The 20879-nt window shown below is 39.2% G+C and overlaps 2 protein-coding genes across 2 annotated transcripts; one reads left to right on the plus strand and one right to left on the minus strand.

Annotated features, from left to right (window-relative positions):
* Positions 1-1790: 1790 nt before the first annotated feature.
* atxn10 (ataxin 10) lies at positions 1791-13024 on the plus strand. The gene is made up of 11 exons (XM_030149341.1): positions 1791-1928; positions 3063-3254; positions 3531-3616; positions 3722-3818; positions 4169-4333; positions 4448-4528; positions 4766-4922; positions 5167-5284; positions 5656-5831; positions 8205-8268; positions 9761-13024. Exons 1-11 carry the CDS (start codon positions 1798-1800, stop codon positions 9943-9945), a joined length of 1452 nt encoding a protein of 483 aa, XP_030005201.1. The 5' UTR covers positions 1791-1797; the 3' UTR covers positions 9946-13024.
* Positions 12991-19592, minus strand: wnt7ba (wingless-type MMTV integration site family, member 7Ba). The gene is made up of 4 exons (XM_030149342.1): positions 19510-19592; positions 18031-18257; positions 15203-15474; positions 12991-14203 (listed from the first exon to the last, which is right to left on the minus strand). The coding sequence occupies exons 1-4, from the start codon at positions 19590-19592 to the stop codon at positions 13724-13726; spliced, it is 1062 nt and encodes a 353-aa protein (XP_030005202.1). The 3' UTR covers positions 12991-13723.
* Positions 19593-20879: the final 1287 nt, after the last annotated feature.

The following is a 20879-nucleotide window of genomic DNA, read 5'->3' on the forward strand; positions in this document are numbered from 1 at the left end:
AAGCTTCTCCAGTGGCTTTGTTGTTGCAGCTGCAACAATTGTCCCACAACTTTTTTGATTTGAGTGAATTGATTTGATTCTTTTCTTGCTTTAAGTGTACTGGTTGTGAATGTAAGTGCAGCTGCAACCTACAGACTGTGTAGAACATCTGCACGTCATACTGAGGAGTATTTCTAAATATGGGCCCAAGCTCTTCACTTTCACAAAAACCCCTCTTAATTTAGTGCAGTTCACACTACAGGTCTTAATGTTCAATTCAGATTTTTTGCTGAAATATGATTTTTTTTTTCAAGGTTGTTCACATTATAATGTCAGTGCAACTGCCATCAGAGTCCTGTGTGAACAGTCTGCAGCTCTGAAGTGGCCTGCATCCGCAGAAGAAGACATGATATTACACACAGCACACTGTGTTTATGGAAGCAAAAATGGATCTTGCCAGCTCGTGTTTCATTCAGTGCAGAATTACATTTCAATGATGTAAATGTCACATGACATGTGACATGACCATTCAGACTGAATTTGCATTTCAAAACATCAGATATGTATCTGAGTTAGGACCACATATGAAAATGGCTTAGGCCTGATTTGGAAAAAAAAATAAAATAAAATTGTGCCTTTCAGACTGTCATACAAAAATTCAGATATAGGTCAGATATAGGCAAAACACTCAGATTTGGACCACTTCTGCCTGCAGTGTGAATGTAGCTTCAGTCTAAACATACAAGGTGTATCACAACCAATGCAACTTAATTAATTCATTTATTGTTTATTCAGCAGGGACAGTACACAATACATATGTCGTATTGTATATCAAGCTCTAACATGTTAAGATAAATGCAATACAGTAAATACTACAAACAAAACTATTACATAAAACACTATGATGTAAAACAACAATACCTTTCCCAGCACCAGCAACATGAATTAATACCATTTTCCCTAAAGGAAACACACTGTTAGCAATTCATAAAATCAAACATTTCATTAATAAAACACATTTGCCAGAGACACAGTTCTACTGCTGACCATGTTCATAGTCTCTAGGATCAGCGACTACATGCCTTTTTTTCAAACTACATTTAAAATGTTTAGGAGATCTACATTATCTGATACTATGTAGTAAATAATTCCACATTCCCACCGCCTCAACTGAGAAGCAGCTTTGGACAAATGTTGTGGACTGAAATTAAATAGCAGTCTCTTCTGGTGGAGGCATGTGTTGACCTGGAGCTAACTGCACTGCTTGTTGTTACATGCTCTTCAAAACTTTAGAAATATGTTGCAGAATTTTATCAGCCTTGAAATATGAAGTGTATTGCAATGTTTATACACACAGAGTGTACTGCTTAAGACTGAGCTGATAATGCTACTTCAGTTTTTCTGTTTAGACCCACAAATTACATTGTTTTCTGCCACCAGTGAGTTCAACCAGAGTTCCCTACATGATGTTTTTGTTTATTACTTTGAAAATCATCAAAACCAGTATGAATTTTATGTTTTACTTGGTTGTATGAACAGTAAAAAACAATTACTCAAAACACAATAACATATGCTACTTTATACTTAAATTTGGTGTGTTATTATATATTTTTTCCATGTATTAATAATTTATGATATATCAAAACCCTGAAAACATTAAATCTATGAAATTCAATCTCAATCTTCTCCTGCTACTTTATAACACTGGCACTGAAAACAAAGCGGCACATGCTCAGACTCCGCCTTCACTCTACGTTCGACGAATAGGATGATAAAATTTAACCGGAAGTCCCGCCTATGCGCAAGAAGTAAGGAAACATGGCAGCTTCCACCAGCACTATCGGTGACATGTCGGCTTCTATCGCTGGCATTTTGAAAGAAAAACACTGCCCTGAACACTTGCAGATTTTAAAAACATTTTCCGAAGCTCTACGAGAAAAAGAATGCAGGTACCGTGAAACTGTTTTCTGACTTTGTAAATTGTTTGTGAGGATATTAGCTTACCGGCTAATTTAGCCTCGAGTCCAGTTGTCAACTAACGCTAACTTAACCCATTCTAACCTCAGTTTAATTTAAGCCATCTTTCCCAACAAGATCATGAACTCTTCTTCTGAACTTGACTCTGGGTAAATGTGGATGTTGTCGTTACTATAGGAACCTTCTTTTTAGTTTTAGTCAATTGTTTGACTCTTTGCAGACTCATTGCAGAAATAGCTCAGGCACAGCTGATGAAAGGAATGGTTTAGCTCAAGGGTGTCAAATTCATGGGCCACATACAGCCCAATATGATCTCAAGTGGGCCAGACCAGTAAAATAATAATATAACATAATAACCTATAAATAACGTCAACTCCAAACTTTCCTCCATGTTTTAGAGTGAAAAAAACAGTTACATTATAAAAATGCTTACATCAACAAACCATCCTTTAAAAAACAGCCATGAATAACTTGAAACCTCTTAGAAAAATAAGTGCAATGTTAACATGTCTCATCATTCATTCATTCATTCATTCATTCGTTCATTCACATGTTTATTTCAAACCTGCTACCACAGTTAAACACTTAACAGACAACAACTGGACAGCCGATACACTCATGGTTTGAAAAGGGGATGGAAGAAACATTGCTTTTAAAATTCCAACCCCTCATCATTTACACATGTGCATTACAACTTACAGATAACAGTGGATCTACAAATACACAAGACATTTAGTAACAGGCATAAAATTGTTAAAATTGCACTTACTTCTCGTAAGACATTTCAGTTTGTTCATATTTGTTCAGGTTATTCACATTTTTTGTGAAAGGATAGTTTATAAATGTAAACATTTTCATGTAATATAAGGTCTTTACACTTAAACAGAAAATTTTGTAGTTATTATTTTAGATTATGATATTATTTTTCTGGTCCAACCCACTTGAGATTAAATTGGGTTGAATGTGGCCCCTAAACTACCCTTTGGTGGGCCAGTTTTGGCCCACAGGCCATATGTGTGACTCCCCTGGTTTAGCTAGACTAATTATTGCACTAAAGACTAAGATGCAAGAAGACTGTTATAATCAATCTAACTTCTTGTCCTCAGAGACACAGTGACGGAGGCTGAGTTCTCCAGTCTCCTTCAGGTTTTAACCCAGCTGTATGATGAGCTGCACACTGCCGGCAGGGACAAGCAGGACCTGCAGTCTGTAACTATGCAACTTCAGCTGACAGCTGAGTGCTTCAGGGCTCAGAGGAACTCCTGTGTCCAGAGCACACGCAACCAGTGCTTGCTCAGGTAATACAGCCACAAAGGGAAATGACTGAACATATTTAAAGTGGATTCAAATTTGACAAGTTTTCCATTTCACCTTAATTAATATACAGTTTAAATATCACCTTGTTGGCACATTCACCACATATACTAATGACAGCTATATGTTGTTAGCTTTCTCAATTGCAGTATATTAAAGTGCTTTTGTTATTCTTTGATGTCTACAGTAATCAATGAAATTATGCACAGACACAAGGACACATAAAAGTTATGGGAGGATTAATTCTGTCTTTTCTCCAGGGATCTTGGTTTCATTGATGTATCAGTTAAAGTCCTAAACATCCTTCAGATCAAACACTTGGAGAACAGTGATGGCATATTTGAACGTGAGTCCTAATATGGACTTTTGAATGTCAGCATAGCAGTTGATTTCAACTGACTGCATAATTCTTCCATGAGTACTTATGTTTTTAAAATCATCTGTCCTCCAGCACTTTGTTGTGGAATCCAGTTCCTTGGTAACTTGGCTGTGGGAAACCAGATGTGTAAAGATGACATTTGGAAGCTGACCTTCCCACATCTTCTTCTGTAAGTTTTGTGCCACAGTAGAGGCAATGTAGCATCTACATTAGCAGTATGAACTGTCAAGTCACTATTATTCATACTTTATAAAAGGCTAAGTTTAAAGTGAAGCAGGCTAACATGAGTGTGTAGAATTAAAGCTTTGACTCATATTAGAAACATACTCTCAATTATAAGATAAGATGTGACTTTATTTATCCCACTGTGGGGAAATTTTACAGTAGCAACATACAACAAGCAAATGCAGAGAAAAAGACAGAAAAACACCTGGCAAATTATTACTATGTTTGTAGCAATAATTTAGCATCATTTATCACATTTTTCCTACTACTAACTCAATTAAATCTAATGAACAGGCAGCTGCTATGTGTTGCCAATGATAAAGCAGTGAACTACACCTCCATGGTCCTCCACACATGCCTGGATGAGGCCAAAGTAGAAAAATTGGCAGAGCCACAAAACATCCAGCTTGCACTCAGGGTGATGGAACTCTGTAGAACCCACCCTGACTTGGACTGGACGTAAGTGTGTGTGTGTCTCTGATAGTTGAATTCACAAAAGAACATGTAATTCCAAGTATAGACAGCTTTTCGGTGCTTGTATGCAGTGTTTTAAAATACTTTATTAATTTACAGGGTGCTCATTGCAACCCAGCACTTCCTTCAGTCTTCAGCTCTGGTGGAGAGCATGTACTCTGGGATGTCTCATCATGACAGGTATTTCATTTTTATTATGACAAACAGGCCCACGAGGATAAATGATGGATATTGAAATATACTTTATGATGTATTGTACACATAGACCCTTATTTATTCTGGAGTTCCTTATGTCACAGCAGAACAGTTAGTATTACTGAAAAACTAAGAGTAAACTTGCAAGACAGTGAATAGTGATGTCCATAACATGACATGAACTATCAATATCAGTGTAATGTGGATGTGTGTGTTTTTCAGAGTGACTCTGCTAGAACTGCTCTTAGCCCAGCTAAGAGACGAGGACTCAGAGGAGTGTGGTATCCATTCTGGTGTTGCTTGTTTCCTGGCCTCTTCTTTCCAGGAAGCTTGTGGTGCTGTGTTGACACTTGCCACTGGCTCTGCATCCAGTGATACGGTACAGATAATGATCTTCATGTGTTCGTCTCTAAAGGCCTAAAACTCCAAAAGAATGTTTTTACTAAGTTGGTCTTACTAAGCCATTTTTTATATTCAGTGTGTTTAGATGTTATTGCAGTTGTAAAACAGAAAATGGATGAAACATGACACTTTGTTGGACATGTTTCTTTCTGTAAGATTAACTCACATAAGACAGACTTTGTTTCATGTGGCTGCCACCTGTTGATTGCAATCCCTTGTAGGTCCTGCAGGAGGCACTGACAGTGATTAGCTTGTTGGATGGTCTTTGTGAGATGACTTCAGACCGCAAGCAGTTCATGTTTTTACAGGACCATCCTGACCTTCTAGTGAACACTGTTGGTAAATGAAAACACACACTCGCAACTGTGGAGTCTGTGGGTCTGATTTGGCCTTCCTATGGTAAATATGTCAGCTTTAACATTTTAGACACTCGCTGAAACAGCGCTGAGTAAAATCCAGATCCCCATTAAATCACCCATGGGAAACAAATGAAAATTCCTATACACAGGTCTGACTAATGTTGACACAACATAAGAGAATACAAATGCAAACATGTTTAAAAGATATTTGCTTAATTTGTTATATAGACAACTTGTCTAAGTAATTATATCTGGGTGAAATCAGAGATTTCATGAACTTTGTTTCTTTTTCATGGTGTCTTCATATTCTGTTTGCCTTCACACATTTAACCCTTTGCATATTCTCTGCAGAACTCCTGGAACAGGTGCACGCCATAGGAAAAGCCAGTAAGAATATTTTCAGTGCTGCTCAGAACTTCAGTGGAGATGGAGACTCTTCCTCCTTCTCTCCTGTCATCAGCTTCAAGGCTCACCTCATCAGGCTGATTGGAAACCTGTGTCATAACAATACCAACAACCAAAACAAGGTACAGAATGGATATGTGGACAGATAGATGAACTGACGGAAGCATGAATGGCAAACAGTTATGCTGATTTAACATCTTAATTGCCTGCAGATTGGTCTCGTCAAGAGAAGAACTAACGTGTATTAGTGAACTAAAGGCTCAAATGAATGCCGACCACACTGGGCGTATAACGTAAATTAGTTGAAATGTGTTGTAAGTAACACATTTTTGTTTTTATGCTTTTTTTGTGTTTTTTTTTTATATATCTATAACAAAATACTTTTCTAAGGTTGCAAATGCTAAACATCAATGATCATTGCAGTATTTACAAATTATATTTGATATTGTGACTATTATGGATAATTTTGCAATTTAATATGCAAATTACTATTTGATTCTTCTTGCATTGTCAAGTATTATCAATGCATATATTACTGATAGTTTTAATAACATTTCAAAAATAACGTTAATAATACTATCCCAAAATAATTTTGTTATTTTCCAAGTTAAACATACAAACCTAAATTAGATTGTATTTCCAAAACAATAAATTCAACCAATTTAATTTAGCATTTTTTACATAGTATTTTTCTGCTTGGTGTCACCAAATCCTGCCTGTATCATACACACTGTGGACCTTTAAATTTCAGCTTTTTCTGCTAATCTAATTGCACAGGCTGATGATGTGATTACAATTTGATAATTTTGCAGCTCTCACAAATGAGTAAATCTAACCCTGAACCCGTTTTTACAAAAAGACAACCAGTGTTGTTTGTTTTTGTTATTCATTAGATTTTTATCTTTTTTTTCTAACCCTCTGGTTTCTTTGGATTTACTGAGTATGCTTTGTCTGTCTAACACAATGGGGGGAAAAAGTCAAGAAAAGGGTGAGAGCTTTGGGGGCCCCAGGCCTTGCTTTGATAGACTTATTTCCTCACCACATCAGCATTATTACAGTGCATCACAAGCCCTAGTTATTAGCTCCCATGCATGCGTTAGAATGCATGATCTCCACAAAGAGTGCAGATGAATGTTACATCTAATGGAGCAGAAGGCTGTGTGTTCTATGCAAGCTTCCATGTTCTTTCAACACGACAACTTGGTTTCTGAAATGTGAAACACTCCCTCCTTTCTTGCTCTGTCTCCTGATGTTATCAGTTTCTCTCCATTGCCATCTGTCAGCATCTCATTATTAAGAAAAGCACAGATAGATAATAAACGGGACCGTGAGGAGTTCGACTGTATCTGTGGCCCAATATCGTCTCGGTCCTACTTAATAGAAACAGATTGGTGGAATGCTTGTGGGATGGCCACCCTCAGCTGGCCTCTCTGTAATATTTATGGATGCTGATCTGTGGTCTGTCAGTGGTCAGAAATCACCCCATATCTGTTTTCACTAAGATCTCTTCCAGTAAACCAAATGTCATTGTGTTCACCTTTGGGAGAGATTGTAATTTAAGATGTGCATGTAAAGCGCTGAACTGCATATACTGGGCTGAAGTCAGGGTCCAGTCGCTTGTTATTCATCTCTTTATGGGTTTGGACATAATGTAAGCAACTTCAGACGATAATTTTGAAAGTGGAAAATGCAGACACGAGTGCTTGTACGAGTCAGCGACTTTGTTTCTTTGACAGTTTCAATGGCATTTGCACTTTCTGAAACTCAGCACTGTCTTCTCTGGTGTTCCTACCAGTAAGTAACCACAATGGCACCAGGAGGGCAACAGCAAGGAATGAGAATAATTAAGCCTATAGAATCAGACACATGACACAGAGCAGATCACCCCATTGTGACCACACAACTGCTTTTTCGTGGATGTGAGGCTCTGCTAAAGGCATGCTCCACTCGATATTTTGTGTTGACCCTCTCATGCTGCAATGATTGTTTATTTTTTCTTGAGTTTTGAATGCTGCATGATACCTAAATAACACTATCACATTTTCAGCCACAATGTATGTAATGCTTTTATATACATTTGTTTTTATTTTAAAAATGAGACTAGCGACTACATAAACATGGTACATTTGACTGTAGCTTTCCTAATTCAGAACTAGGGCTTTGTTTGCTGACTTCACACAGAATGGATAGTTTGTGCTCTTGGTATGCATGTTGGGTTTTTTTTCAGGCCATAGCGGACATAGCCAATCAAGTGTGTTGAAAAGCAATACCTAGTGACACAAATAATAATTTCAGATCCTAATCTGTCAAAAACTTTGTTTCATAAATAGAGGTTTTCTGATTTCCTTTTTGTCAGTTTGAAATTCATCAACTAAATGACTGTTCCACAAAGAGTGCTGAATTTTCATTGGAGAAAATTCCACAAAATAAACACCAAGTGAGTGAAACGCATTATTCATTCAGTTTTTAACATCTTGCTGAATTTGTTTTCTCAGGTGAGAGAACTGGGAGGCATTACTCTGATCTTGGACAATTGCAACATAGACAGCAACAACCCTTGTATCCTTTGTTAACAGGATTTGGTGATTGATGAAAAAGCAAGATATGTGCATACTGATGTTCATGAGCTTCACAATTATCTGTATTGTTGTTTACTAATTAAACTTAGAAGCCATTCTTGTCAATCTGCATCTGTCTAGCACATTTGCATGGAAAAGCCTTTTGGTCTGCAACCACAAGGATTTGCTGCTTCAATCAAGCCTGATTGCTGCTGTATCTGCCAATGGTCAATCAGAGCCCCTGACGTCTTCACGCAATATCACGAGACATTTTTTTTTTGTTTTTTATGCAGTTGGTTAATAGTGTTGGCTGATTGAATTAATTAATAAAGTCTGTAGAGTTGTTAGTTAAAGCTAGTTTTTGTTTTGAAGTGCGTTCAGACCTTGTCAGTGATGTTATGGTTTGTGAAGCTTGTAATGTTCAGTTTTAGCTGAAATTGTCAGAGAGGATCATGTGAGTTTAAGGTAAGCTTTTTAGGCCACGTTGGTGCTTTTGGATTAGATTGCATTTTGATACATGTTTCTACTGTTTTGTCAGTGTCAATTTACATACATGAGTGTGATAGGATGTTTTAAACACTACCTCTAAATGCCTCCCCCCAGAGCTACCACAAAGTTAAATCGACATTGACACACTGTCAACAAAAACAGGGTAAGGCTTTACAAACCGGCATTCATTAAATTACTTTGTATTAGGTTGCATTAAATTGTACTAGTGTACCCAAAAACTGCCAACTCTGTTAAAAGCAGATGATCTGTGCTCACTGACTTTTTCAACTGGTGTGGACATTATCAGCAAAACGTCAAATAGAGGGACTAGGGGAGATTAGGTTTAGTCACTTTTTGGAGTTTGTTGCAATAGAACATCTAAACTGTGTTTCATTTGGAGTACACCACTGGACACATGCTCTTCTCTGAATGGTTGAGCATCGTGCGGAAAGTCAGTATTTACCCACTGAAACAAGGGTATTGTGCTTATTTTTTCCTTTCCCAGGTCAATAGTTTGAGTCTTTGTCCACATACACTACTCCTTCCATCTTTTTTCATGGAGGTGTCAGTATTTGTTTCTGCTCAGAGAGAGGTTAAGAATGAGACACTGTTTATGGATTTATGCGGGAAATGTGAGAGGGGTGAGTTAAAAATGTTTTGTATCCCAAAACATAACCTGTCTGCAAAACACATTTGTTTGACCATCTGCATATTCAGCATCCTAAGGCAAATACCAGGCACTTCATGAGTTTGACATTATGAGCTTGACGTTTAAAACAGTTGTACTGTCCTGTTCACCTCTGAGTCCAACCTTTACGTGTGTTTGTTTGTTGTTATGCATTTGTTTTTTGATTCACATTCTTGTGTTGTAGCTGCTTACAATCACTACAAGGTGTCTAGTTTTGACATGTTAATTTTGTTCATCAGTTGGTAGTTGAAGAAATCGCAGTATGTTTCTTTCTTTTGTTACTGTTGTAGTTATTGTCCTTAACGTACTGTACTAGTTATCAGTCAGTGGGCCATCTTCACAATCAGAAACCTTCTAGAGCACAACACACAGAATCAGGAAGTGGTTGCCTCCCTGGAACGTCGTGGCAATGCTGACTACTCTGCACTCAGGGAACTGGGATTTCTGGTGGAAGAGCGAGATGGAAATTTGCTGCTAAAACCTGTGATGAAGGACTCGTGAAAACCCCAGAAGGACAACCAGGAGAAGGAGATCCTCAAGTCCAGAAGCAGGTTTTTCAGAAAGGAGTAAAGTACATGTGCAAACGAATGTACTTGTGTGTGTACATGTTGTACATGCACAAGGTTTACCTACGGGTGAACCACCAATATGTTATTTAATGCATAAGTTTTGTATTTAATTCAAATTGCTAATAGATGTATATAAAAAAAAAGATTAGAAAAGGCGCTTTTAAACTACATATTACCCCAAGTACATAGAATTTGTCTCTCTACCACAGTAATGTTGGCACTCATCCTCAGATGGGGCTTGAGGTATTCTTGATACACAAAAGACTCATGGGGTCTGCCCTGGTATAAAAGAACAGGTCAAGACCTCAGGAGTTCTTGTTTTGTCTTGACCTGAGTCTTAGAAATGAAGAGTTTGTGAGAGGCAAGCACATGCTGGTACCTTTTGGCAAAGCTGCAGCTTTGTGGTTTAATCCAAAAACAAAGAGCACCACAGTGTCTGTTTTTTTCACTTTTCACAGACACTGATGTTACCAGCAGGGGTTAGGGTTTAATCCCAGGCCCATAGTGACTTCAGCAGTAACCACAAAACAGAGAATGATCAAAACATGATAGAACCCCCTCCTGCCTTACCTAATTAAATGGTGGTGTATTTGCAGGAGATAAGACCTTCTTGGAGTTCAGGGTTTTTGTGAATAACTATTTATCAAAACAAACAAACCATCAAATTGTAAATATTGCAAATCAAACACATTGCAATGCCACCATTTCTCAGTCCTCACACTAACTCTGAAAATTTGCAGGTATTGACTACTAATAAAAAGTAGGATGTGACCCAACAATATGCAGATTGGGCCTCCTGCCACCGCTATATTTGTTCCTGCTTTTGCACATCTTCTTCCAATAACGCTATAAAAGTAATGAGCTCCATACTTGGCATTGTTCAGTGTAATAAAATGTATTCATCAATATCCTACACCACTTTCTCTCTTTAGATAAATAGGGCATGGATGCTTCCTGGCATGCAACATAGATTATTACCCATCTTTAAGCTAAAAGCACTGTGCTCATGTGTGAAGCCAGACGCTACTTCTCTTCCCTTTGAGCAAACATATAGTAAACAATAAGAATTCCATAACTTTTCAGGTAGTACTTAGTATTTTGCTGCATGTCTAGTGTACTTATACTGTTGATCAGTGATGCTGATTTCAGATCAGTAGACAATGCACTGAGATGATGAAAACAGGAGTCCGATGAGGGAATGAGTGAGTGAATCAGACCAGAAGCATTAGTTTGCAGAATGACATCCCTCCCTGCTCCTCCCGCTGCTGGATAAGCTGAATGGTCTTGACACCTTAACAATGCAGTGCTTTACAGGCCTGCCCACACCCTGCTCCACCCTGTTTTCTCTGCCTCAGATTTTTAATGACAAAATGTATTGAAACAATCGGCTGGACTCTCACTCAATCCGCCTGCATAGTGAAGGGAGCTTATGTGGTTCCGGTCCCCAGGATTTCAGACAGCTAACAAAACAGCTGTTACTTGCGCTCGACTGGCTGGCTGCAATGCTTTTCAGCCCCACAGGAAAGAGGCTGTGCGGGCTGAATGAGGTGGCATGGCTACGGCTATCTGCTCACCTCCTAACATATTTGTACCACATCAGTCTAGGCAGTATGTTCTTGTGTTTCCCATATCGGTGTCTGTTACGCTGATACTCTACGCTGTAATATCATGTATTTGTGCCTTCAGGTTCAATATTCACACCACCAAAACCCTCAGGAAGTTAAGCTCATATTTTGGGCAATCAATATTTTCTCTTTATCTGTAAAATATTGAATAAGTAACAGCTTTTGTAATGATCCATATAAGATCAGTAAAGGTCAAATGTGACATAAAACTCAAGAGGCATTAAAAGGATGCTCAAATTTTATTGGTAAAAAAAACTGAAATTGTTTGTAATTGATGTCAACTAATTTTTGCCATATAACAAATAAAGGAACTTAAGCTGTATTTCTAACTTTTAGAAAGCAATGAGATGGTCCTTGTTGCTGAAAGTTCTAAAATAACAACTGGAAACACTGAAATCTCTAATGCTGCACATTTAGTGGGTTGCTGAAACCTCTAATGTACTCACAACTTCCATGCATGTACAGTAGTGAATGGTTTCCACAAATTTCCCTGGACTTTCTAACACTTGATGACTTGATAAATGACTATTGGCTACTTTGAATTGTGAAGGATCCTATTGAAATGGACAATCTGGGCTAATTTGATAAAAACATGTGGATTATTTACAATTTAGGAATTTTTTTATCAAAGACACAAATTCCAAATAATTTATAGCTCTCAAATCTGAATACAATGACAATAGTAAACAATTGTAAATAGTGACTGTCTTTCCATCTATAAATGACATAAAGTGCCACGTTCCTCAAAATATAAAAATATACTCTTCAACTTGTTTAGTACGTTATATAAAGCCTAAATAAACATTTCTGAATACATTAAGGGTGTTGTCCAAAAATAGCTTTAAGGCCTTTGATCCTCTCATACCCCCTTCTGTGTGGTTAGGGCACATGCCATCCACCGAAGCAGGCCTAAACCGCGCTGGAAGGCCTTGTGTAAGCAGAGGCCACGATGTGAAATTCCATGTCTCTGCTGTTCATTGGAATGTTCGATGTATCTGAACCTGATTGCACCTCTATGGAGTTCCAATGAGGCTTACATGGTTTTGTTAAAAGTTGAGGGCCCTCTGCAAAGCAAACAATGAATATGGTTGGGATGGAAAGCGCCGTTCAAACTGACAAGTTGGTTGCTTAAAATAGTATGAGAGTATTTTCTGCCTCTGTGGCTCTTGGTGTAACAAAGGCTCTGGGCCCAGGGGGAGAACATGTCCATGAGAGATTTGTCAGGACAGCACCACCGTCCAACTTTCTGATGTTCCATGAAATAGAGAAAGAATGTGACTAAGCAAGTGCAAAAGAAAAATAACTTATCTATAGCTTAATAAGCCACTGATAGTCAGAAAAAAAAAAAAAAATTAAAAATCAGCAGAGGAGGAGCTAAATATTTTTGCTCAGTGGCTGTGAATGCAATTCCACATTACTAAAAATAGCCTCTTCAGAGCTTGAAGGGTGTCACTGGTAACTGAAGATCATAAAAGAGAAAACAATTTAAAAAGCAATTGTCTTGCTATCTGTCCTATAAGACCTTAGGTTTGAAAGATATTTTACATAAATAAGTTTGTTTATTTTCAGTGTTCAAACAGAATACAGTGTGAACGTACAGTTAAACGTGTTCCACTGCCATCATTCGATATTCAGCAGAATCCACTAGAGCTTCAAGATGCTGTTGTCCTTTTCAATGGCAGTCAGAAGAACGTTGCTCTTCTAGCATTTCCAGTTAGGTTGTTTAAAAAAGTCCTTCTTGAGATCCAGCGATAGTTTCTCTTCTTCTGAAGGCTTTAAGTTACGTCTTTTTAAGATGTGTAGATGTTTATCGTCCTCATTTTGCTTTGCTGAATGCCAAATCCTCTCCTCTGCGACATGTTTGTAGAATACAATATACTTAATGTTCATGTCCATTTTTCCCAAATTCTGCCACTTATTTTCTGTCTATTTCTTGTAAGAATTCCAAAAAGGATGTCAAAATGTGCAAAATGTTGAATAAATACTTCCAAGTCCTTCACTTTAAACTCCGTGTCCAATTTTGTCATATCCCCTTACCTTTGTCCCACGTCTTTCTTTAATCATCATCTCCAACTTGACGATTTCCTACTTGCATGTGAAAACTTCTGATTTCTCACTGCAGGTGTTGCACTTGACAAAACAACACCAGTGAAACTTGCAGTTGCACTGCCAGACACGCGTGTAGTGGTGTGTGTTGTATCCTCGGCCACAGCACATCACGTTGCAGCCATCTGTGTAGGTGGAGGTGCCATTGCACAGCCTGCCTCGTGTCCCTGTGCTTCCTGTGGATGTGTCCTCTTCACAGTAGTTAGGCGAGCGCTCAAGGAAGACCAGGTCTGTATCTGTGGGCTTTTGGTAGCCCCGAGCCAATTTGAGCCGTAGGAACGAGGGTTGGCGGAGCCGTGAGGCCCGCACTGGCTCTACTTGAACCGCTTCACTGTAGCGTTCCTTCAACAGGTAACCTATCTCCCTGAACTTTGGCAGGGTGATCCAGCAGGTCTTAGTCGTACAGGAGCCAGACACACCGTGACACTTACACTCCAGCTTCATCCTCTCTTCTAGGATCTGATCACATAGAGAACAAAGATTAGGTCTGTATAAGTTAATACACTTAACAGCTACAAATCATCAGCACAAACGATCAGTGTAAAATTGTACATTCATTTCTTAATTCTGAAAAGGTAAATAGAAATTGCAAAGCCTTCAAGTGTTTCTTGTTGAGCTGGGCTTTCTGCGGACACTTCAACTTTCAGCACTCTGACCAGTATGCCAAATTTGTGTCAAAAACCTGGGGAAAATAACTCAAAGCCCAAAACTGTAGTCTCTAATTAACTTTACCTTTCTTCAGACCACATAATGGCGTGACAGCCGGAGAAAACTGACCAGGGCTTTTGTGCAACCATACATATATAGAATTACAATGTGGTTTGAGCCCCATTTATATTATAATGTCATACAAATATTTTCAGATGGCTAAGTTGACAGGTGACGTTGGCCCCTCTTGACTGACTTTTTTGTGACTTGGCTTGATATCAATAATTGAGACTATTTGATTGGAACACTAATGGTTGAGTAACTCCACTCATATTTAGAGCATCTTGTAACTTATTTATTCAGCGCATTAATCTGCAATTTTGTCCATCCCTACATGGCAGGGAATCAACACATTTGAGAGCAGTTTACTTTTGACTGTGGTTAGTTCAGTGTGTGCGCTGGTGCAAAAGTATAACTGCTGAGAAAGGAAGAGAGAGAGACTTGCAATAATATCCTCTATCCAGACTTAATGCTTTTTAATTCAGTGAATAGATTGTACAGCTATGGCCCAATTCCATCTGGCAACTGTATGTGCCCAGTCCTATTCTGTCATATGCCGGCCGTTCACATAGTCCTTTACACTTGCATCCAAGCACTCTGGTGTCAGAGAACTTTGTCAGGTTATGCACTTGTACAAGTAAGAGCTGAGCCTTGAGTAATGCTTTTAAGATGATTCGAGTTCAGACATTTCTTCTTCTTTATCAGATTACACCAGATCAGTAATATGTTGATTGATTTTGCTCCAGTTACCTTTCGCCCTGCCTCATTATTGTGCAGGTTCATCAGCCGGCGGGCGTTTTTCTTGATCTCGCGTGCGTCTACAAAGCGCCGAGAGAACTCCACACCATACTTAACATCAGCTGAGCAGCCTCCCCACTTCCAACCCTCCTCTTGGTCATGGTAGCCCTGTTTCTCGCGGTCACAGCCACACTGGCTCAGGTTGCCTTGACTACAAGCTGCCGTGACTGCGTGGGCAACTCCAGCTGCAGTGATGGCATACGTGAAGGCCGCCTCCCTGCTGCCTAAAAAGAATAAAGAACAATCTAAATTAGTTTGTTTGAAGTAAAACGAAGGATGTGTGAATGTAACATTTAATTTTTTTCTTAGTACTTGTAATCACACCACTGAAAGAATGCAAGAATTAAATACCGGTCTTGATGTTAATTTTAAGTAGATAAAAATTTTGAACCTCATCTTTATCACTCTGTAAAAAGGCTTTCTTATGAGACTAAGATAGCCACCACTGAATTATTGAATTGGAAGTTGGTATTGAAATGATTCCATTCATTATTGTTTTATGATGTAGCCATTTCTTCATCACTACAGTACTATTGACTCCCATATTCATTAAGCTGTTGAAGTGTGTCTCTCACTACTGATTTATTATAAACATAAAGCTTCAGTGACTGTATTGACAATGAAGAGCATCTGCACATTCTAGAATGTTGTAGTTGAGTGTTTCTCCATCTGATGTGCCTCAGAAGTTTGTCACTGTTAAAAGAACAATTAGAAATTTAGGAAACATAAGTGACATCTACTGGCAGACTAGAGGAGCTTTTTATAGACCCATGGAGTTGCTAGGCCTTATTGTTTTACATCAATAGAATTTCTCACACAGCTTAAGTGTCATTCTGTGTCCGTCTTAGGCGGTCCACATTATTATAGCAAATGATACTGTTGCGTTGCATGTTAAAATAATCTGTGGCCAGGCTTGACTGAGATGTGCCCATTTCCAAGCTTTTGTGTGTCACCATTTGAACTTCAGAATAAACACATTTATATTTATGGCGTGGAGAAGAAATGAATTTATTGGCACTACAGCCGGCCTGTGTAATAGGATATCCTCCCTCTCCAATCAGGATAATGCTGGGCCTTCATTCTTCTCAACAGCCCAGAGTATTAATGCATGGCGTCTCTGGGAGAGGCGATTCTAATGGCTCCCTTCCAACCTGACAAACTCACTCGGAGAAACCATTGGGCCTGCGGTTGCCCTGGTCCATAACTCATAACAAACTCTGAAGTCTTCTCTCATCAGGCGAAATCCATGACCCTTCAGATATATTGTATGGTGAGCATTTCAAGGCATCAGGCATGTGCAATAGCCAAACAGCCATCTCCTTGCACTGTGATTTGTTTTGATTGTACGGCAGTGCATGCAGGGTTCCATTGTTGCCATCCAGTTGCTGTAGCTGACTTCAATTAGTGGTTAGCATGAATCTCTCTGGTCTTTCTCATTGCCTAATTAGTTGACAGACCCGGCAGGTCAATCAAATGAAGTGGTATGGGTGGTACGTTTGCCACATGAGAGGGGGTACAACCCTGGCTCCCATTTCCAGTTTTAAAAATGTCAAAAATGGACAAATAACAAATAGCAAACCCTGTTATCAGACAGACTCCCAACAAAGATTAAATATAATCTGAGAGGCTAAATGTTTTCCACACCATAGTTGCAAACCTAATTATTTTTTATACATAAATAATGACATTTATTCTTCCAGAAAGTTCTTACTGCTACAACTGTCCTCACTGGGAGAACAGGGAACAAAACAGGGTCCAAATTGTCTCTTGTAGCTCGTTTACACACCACAAGAGAATAGAGACATTTCCTCTGACAAAAGAAATAAAGGGATCCAGACATCTGTCTGCCTTTCTCCCATGTAGAAGAAAGTGATTGCTCCCAGAGCTGCTAGATTAAACATGGATCCAAACCCACAGCAAGACCGCAACAAAACATCTCGGACTGAAATACAATTTATATAAGAGGTTCACATTAGAAGCAAACAGGCTTCTGTGAGAAATGAAACTGGGAAGAATGTTGGCTACATCCAGAAATATGTATAAGTTTGTGTGTTTACAGATTTTATAGATTTGGTACGAAGGCTCTGAGAGGACGGCACACCCAGATAAGTCTTAGATCATGCTTCACACTCACTTGATGGTTGTTCTGTCGTGACAAAGTGTGTTGCAAGTGTGGTTTCACACTAGCACAATGATTCAGGATTCAGCTTTTCTTAAGAGTATAAATGTGGCAGACTTCATAGTGGTTGCCTCTTTTCAGTAATTGTTTTGACACCTATTTCAAAGTCAGTCACTTTATTGAATCAACCTACTGTGGCAGCGCTTTGCCTTTTCACTGCCCATCATCTGCCAAAACCAGTCTGTCAAATCACTGAGCTGAATATAGCATCTGACTTTAGACCACATGCATCATAAAAGTTGTATAGATTTCTGCAGCTCTGATCACACATGATCTAGACAAAAAGTTGAAGTTGTTCCATCAAATTAAGTTGGACTTGACCAACTGCTGTGAAACATCTGTATGTAGTCCAATATTTTTTCTTTACCTTAAAAAATGGTTGCACAACATTACAATCCCTGCTTCAAATGCATCCTTGTGTGTCCTGTAGGACAACATGCACAACACCATCTCACCCTTCCTTCCATACTACTCCTTACTCTGTTGTGCCTATTTCCTCCTGTCTATTCTAAGATTGAAAACTGTTAAAACAACTTGTAGAAGACAGAGAAGCTCAGTTTTGATAACACAGTTCAAGATAACCAGATGCAAACAGACTGACCTACTCTCAACTCTTGTCCAAAGACAGTTCTCTCTCCCAGAGCCGAGCAGTTCCACCGGCCGTAACGGAACTGGTACTGACACTCGTTGATGCCCAGCTGGGCACCTTCACCAATGACAATGATGGCATCAGGCCGACTCTGACAGAGGGCCCGCTGACGAGGGGCCAGTCCTGGTATCTTGTTGCAGATGATGTTTGCACCCAGAGCTACCACAGAGGATAGTGCCCTAGAAGAAGTCAGACAGGTATTGGTAAGACATTAGCCCATGAGAGGTAGTGACAAAACATCTACAGCCATGGAAAACAGACTCTTCTATCTAGTTTGGCTTAAATTATGTGCACTGGTTACCTCTAGATGTCATTTTCTCAAACACTTGTCCATTTGTGTGGTGTTTTGTCTTTTTTTTTTTTTTTTTTTGAATGAACAGTAAAGGAAGTTTTAACTAACATTATCAGTAGTTTTCCAGACAATTCTGTAACACAGAAATTATTTTAATGGGAAGACTGTGCAAACTCTGTATCACTTATCTGGACTCCAGATTACATCAGATGTAATACTGAGACCTTCATAAAGAAACAGAATAAAAGGTTATTTATAGAAATGGGTCTAAATCACTACATTCTGTCTGTTTCTCTCTGTTGCAGAAAAAAAAATCAACCACCACATCTATTTTAGTTTTCAGGACCTGCCCTTGTTATGAATGAGAAGCATGAATGGAGCAGCAATCACTCACTTTGTGAGGGCCTGGGTCTTTTAATGCCATGAGAAAGAGCTCATTACATTGGCTTGTGCCTACAGGCAGCGCACAAAGTAGTGCAATATTACTCTTTTCCATATGCTGCTTTCACATTACAGCTCTTGTTTGACGAGGTGCTCCTATGACAAAGTGGTTCTGGTGTAATGTGTAAATCCATCAGAGCAGGTTATCTCATCAGCTGTGCACATATTAGAACTAGTAAAAATCAGGTAGATTAAATCTTGGCCTCATTCACTCAAGTCTCTAAATTCACGTTTTATAACCAGTCGATTTATGACCATTTTTAACCAAGAAAGGCATAACAGTCCAAATGGTGGGAAAAAGCCGCAGCACATGTTCCGTTGTAGCCCCGTGATTCCATTGTGGAATAAAATAAAAATGATTAAATGACAGAAGTCACGCATTTCCTAACCACTTTCCTAAAACTCATTAACTGGATGTTCCAAGTCATTTTTTTTTTTCATTTCCAGAGTAATTGAATTGCCATCTAGAACATATTGTTTTAGAAAGATGTTCATTTAGGAACTTTAAAACCAGATGTTTAAAAAATGTTCAATTCCACTCAAACTTGTCCTTTCCACACCTGCACCTGCCATCTCCCCTTACTATCCACTTCTACGACCTGGAAACCTGGTGCGTAATGTGCGCACAGCCACCTGGGCGTTTGTGGCCTTACACTCGATCTCTAATGATGAAATTGAGTAAGATATAAGAAACCTACAGGTAGCTACCGCTGGTGAGGATGAGGAAGATCTGCGGGTAGTAGACGGAAAGCAGCGCACTGCGAGATGAGATGATGAGCATGGTTGCGCATTGAACACAACTTGTTCTGCTCTCCTGCTGTATGAAAAAATGAAGAAGGGTAAAGAGGATGGGCTGTGAATAAATATATCCTTTATATCTGAAGACCGGGAGTTCAACGCAGGAGTATCGTCTCTTTTATCCGCCACTGAGCGATGGTGCGTTCAGCTAGTGGCGCGCTGCGGCTGCTCCAAACTCCGCTGTCCATGTGCTGCAGATGAGAGGCTGCATCCCACGGCCGAAGTGCGCTCTGCCACCTGGGCAGAGAGAGGACTGGGTGGGAAAGAGAGAGAGAGAGGGGTGGGGGCAGTTGGGGTTCCGGCTGTCAGATACGTGCCGCTCACGTCTCTAAAAGCCCCTGAGATGAGGCTGCACCCCGCATCCCACCGTGTCCCCACCCCTAACGCTCGGTCCCGCATCCCACTCTCTCTCTCTCTCTCTCTCTCTCTCTCTCTCTCTCTCTCCCCTTCTGATTCGTAAAATTAAACACTACCACTTAATCATAGCCCACCAGCTGGTAGATGCAGAGGGGTTAGTACACCTCCACCTCTGGGTACAGTCAGTCTCCTCAGTGATGCCACTTTAACACCCACCTCTAACTTCAGAACTGTAAAGGACATTGTATGTACAGTCTCAAAGGCACAAGTTTAGCTGTAGTATTTTCAAGCCACACATTTCACAAGAAAAAAGCCAATTGCATCCTAAACTCTGTGGATTAGTCGTTTTATTTATTTATTCATTTATATTCATGTTTCTAAATACTTGTGATTTGCAAAAACTACAAAATAAACAAGAGAGAGACAGAATATATGGAATCTCTATCATCTAAGATGTTATCCTCAAGCATGCAAGCATTGACAAACCAGTCATCTGCAGTGAGGTTAAAGGTCTGTGCCACTGGTGTTTGATTATTTTGCTCAGTGCTCCTTCAGTGGATGCTTCAAACATCCAGCTGCTGTTTGTTGTAATGCTCTGCTGGTGTATCTCAATACGCCCTCATGTGGTAGCATGAAAGAAGATGTCAATATACCAAAATGAACATTTTAATAGTGACATTTAGTGCAGTTTCTCAAGACAGGCTGAGACAGTGATTTCAAAAGAGTCTTTAAAAGCATTTTCCTCTGAATAAGAATGAAGACATCAATAATTACTGAAGAGTAAACGTAAGAACACATTTTACACAGTAAAACTCAGAGTCTTTGAAGTGCCTTGGAATAATCAGATTGGAATTTGAAGGATAAATACTCAACATATTGCACAATACAAGAAGAATGTCTGCTGTTCTGCTGT

Source organism: Sphaeramia orbicularis, chromosome 12 (genome assembly GCF_902148855.1).
Source record: "Sphaeramia orbicularis chromosome 12, fSphaOr1.1, whole genome shotgun sequence".
NCBI classification, from domain to species: domain Eukaryota; kingdom Metazoa; phylum Chordata; class Actinopteri; order Kurtiformes; family Apogonidae; genus Sphaeramia; species Sphaeramia orbicularis.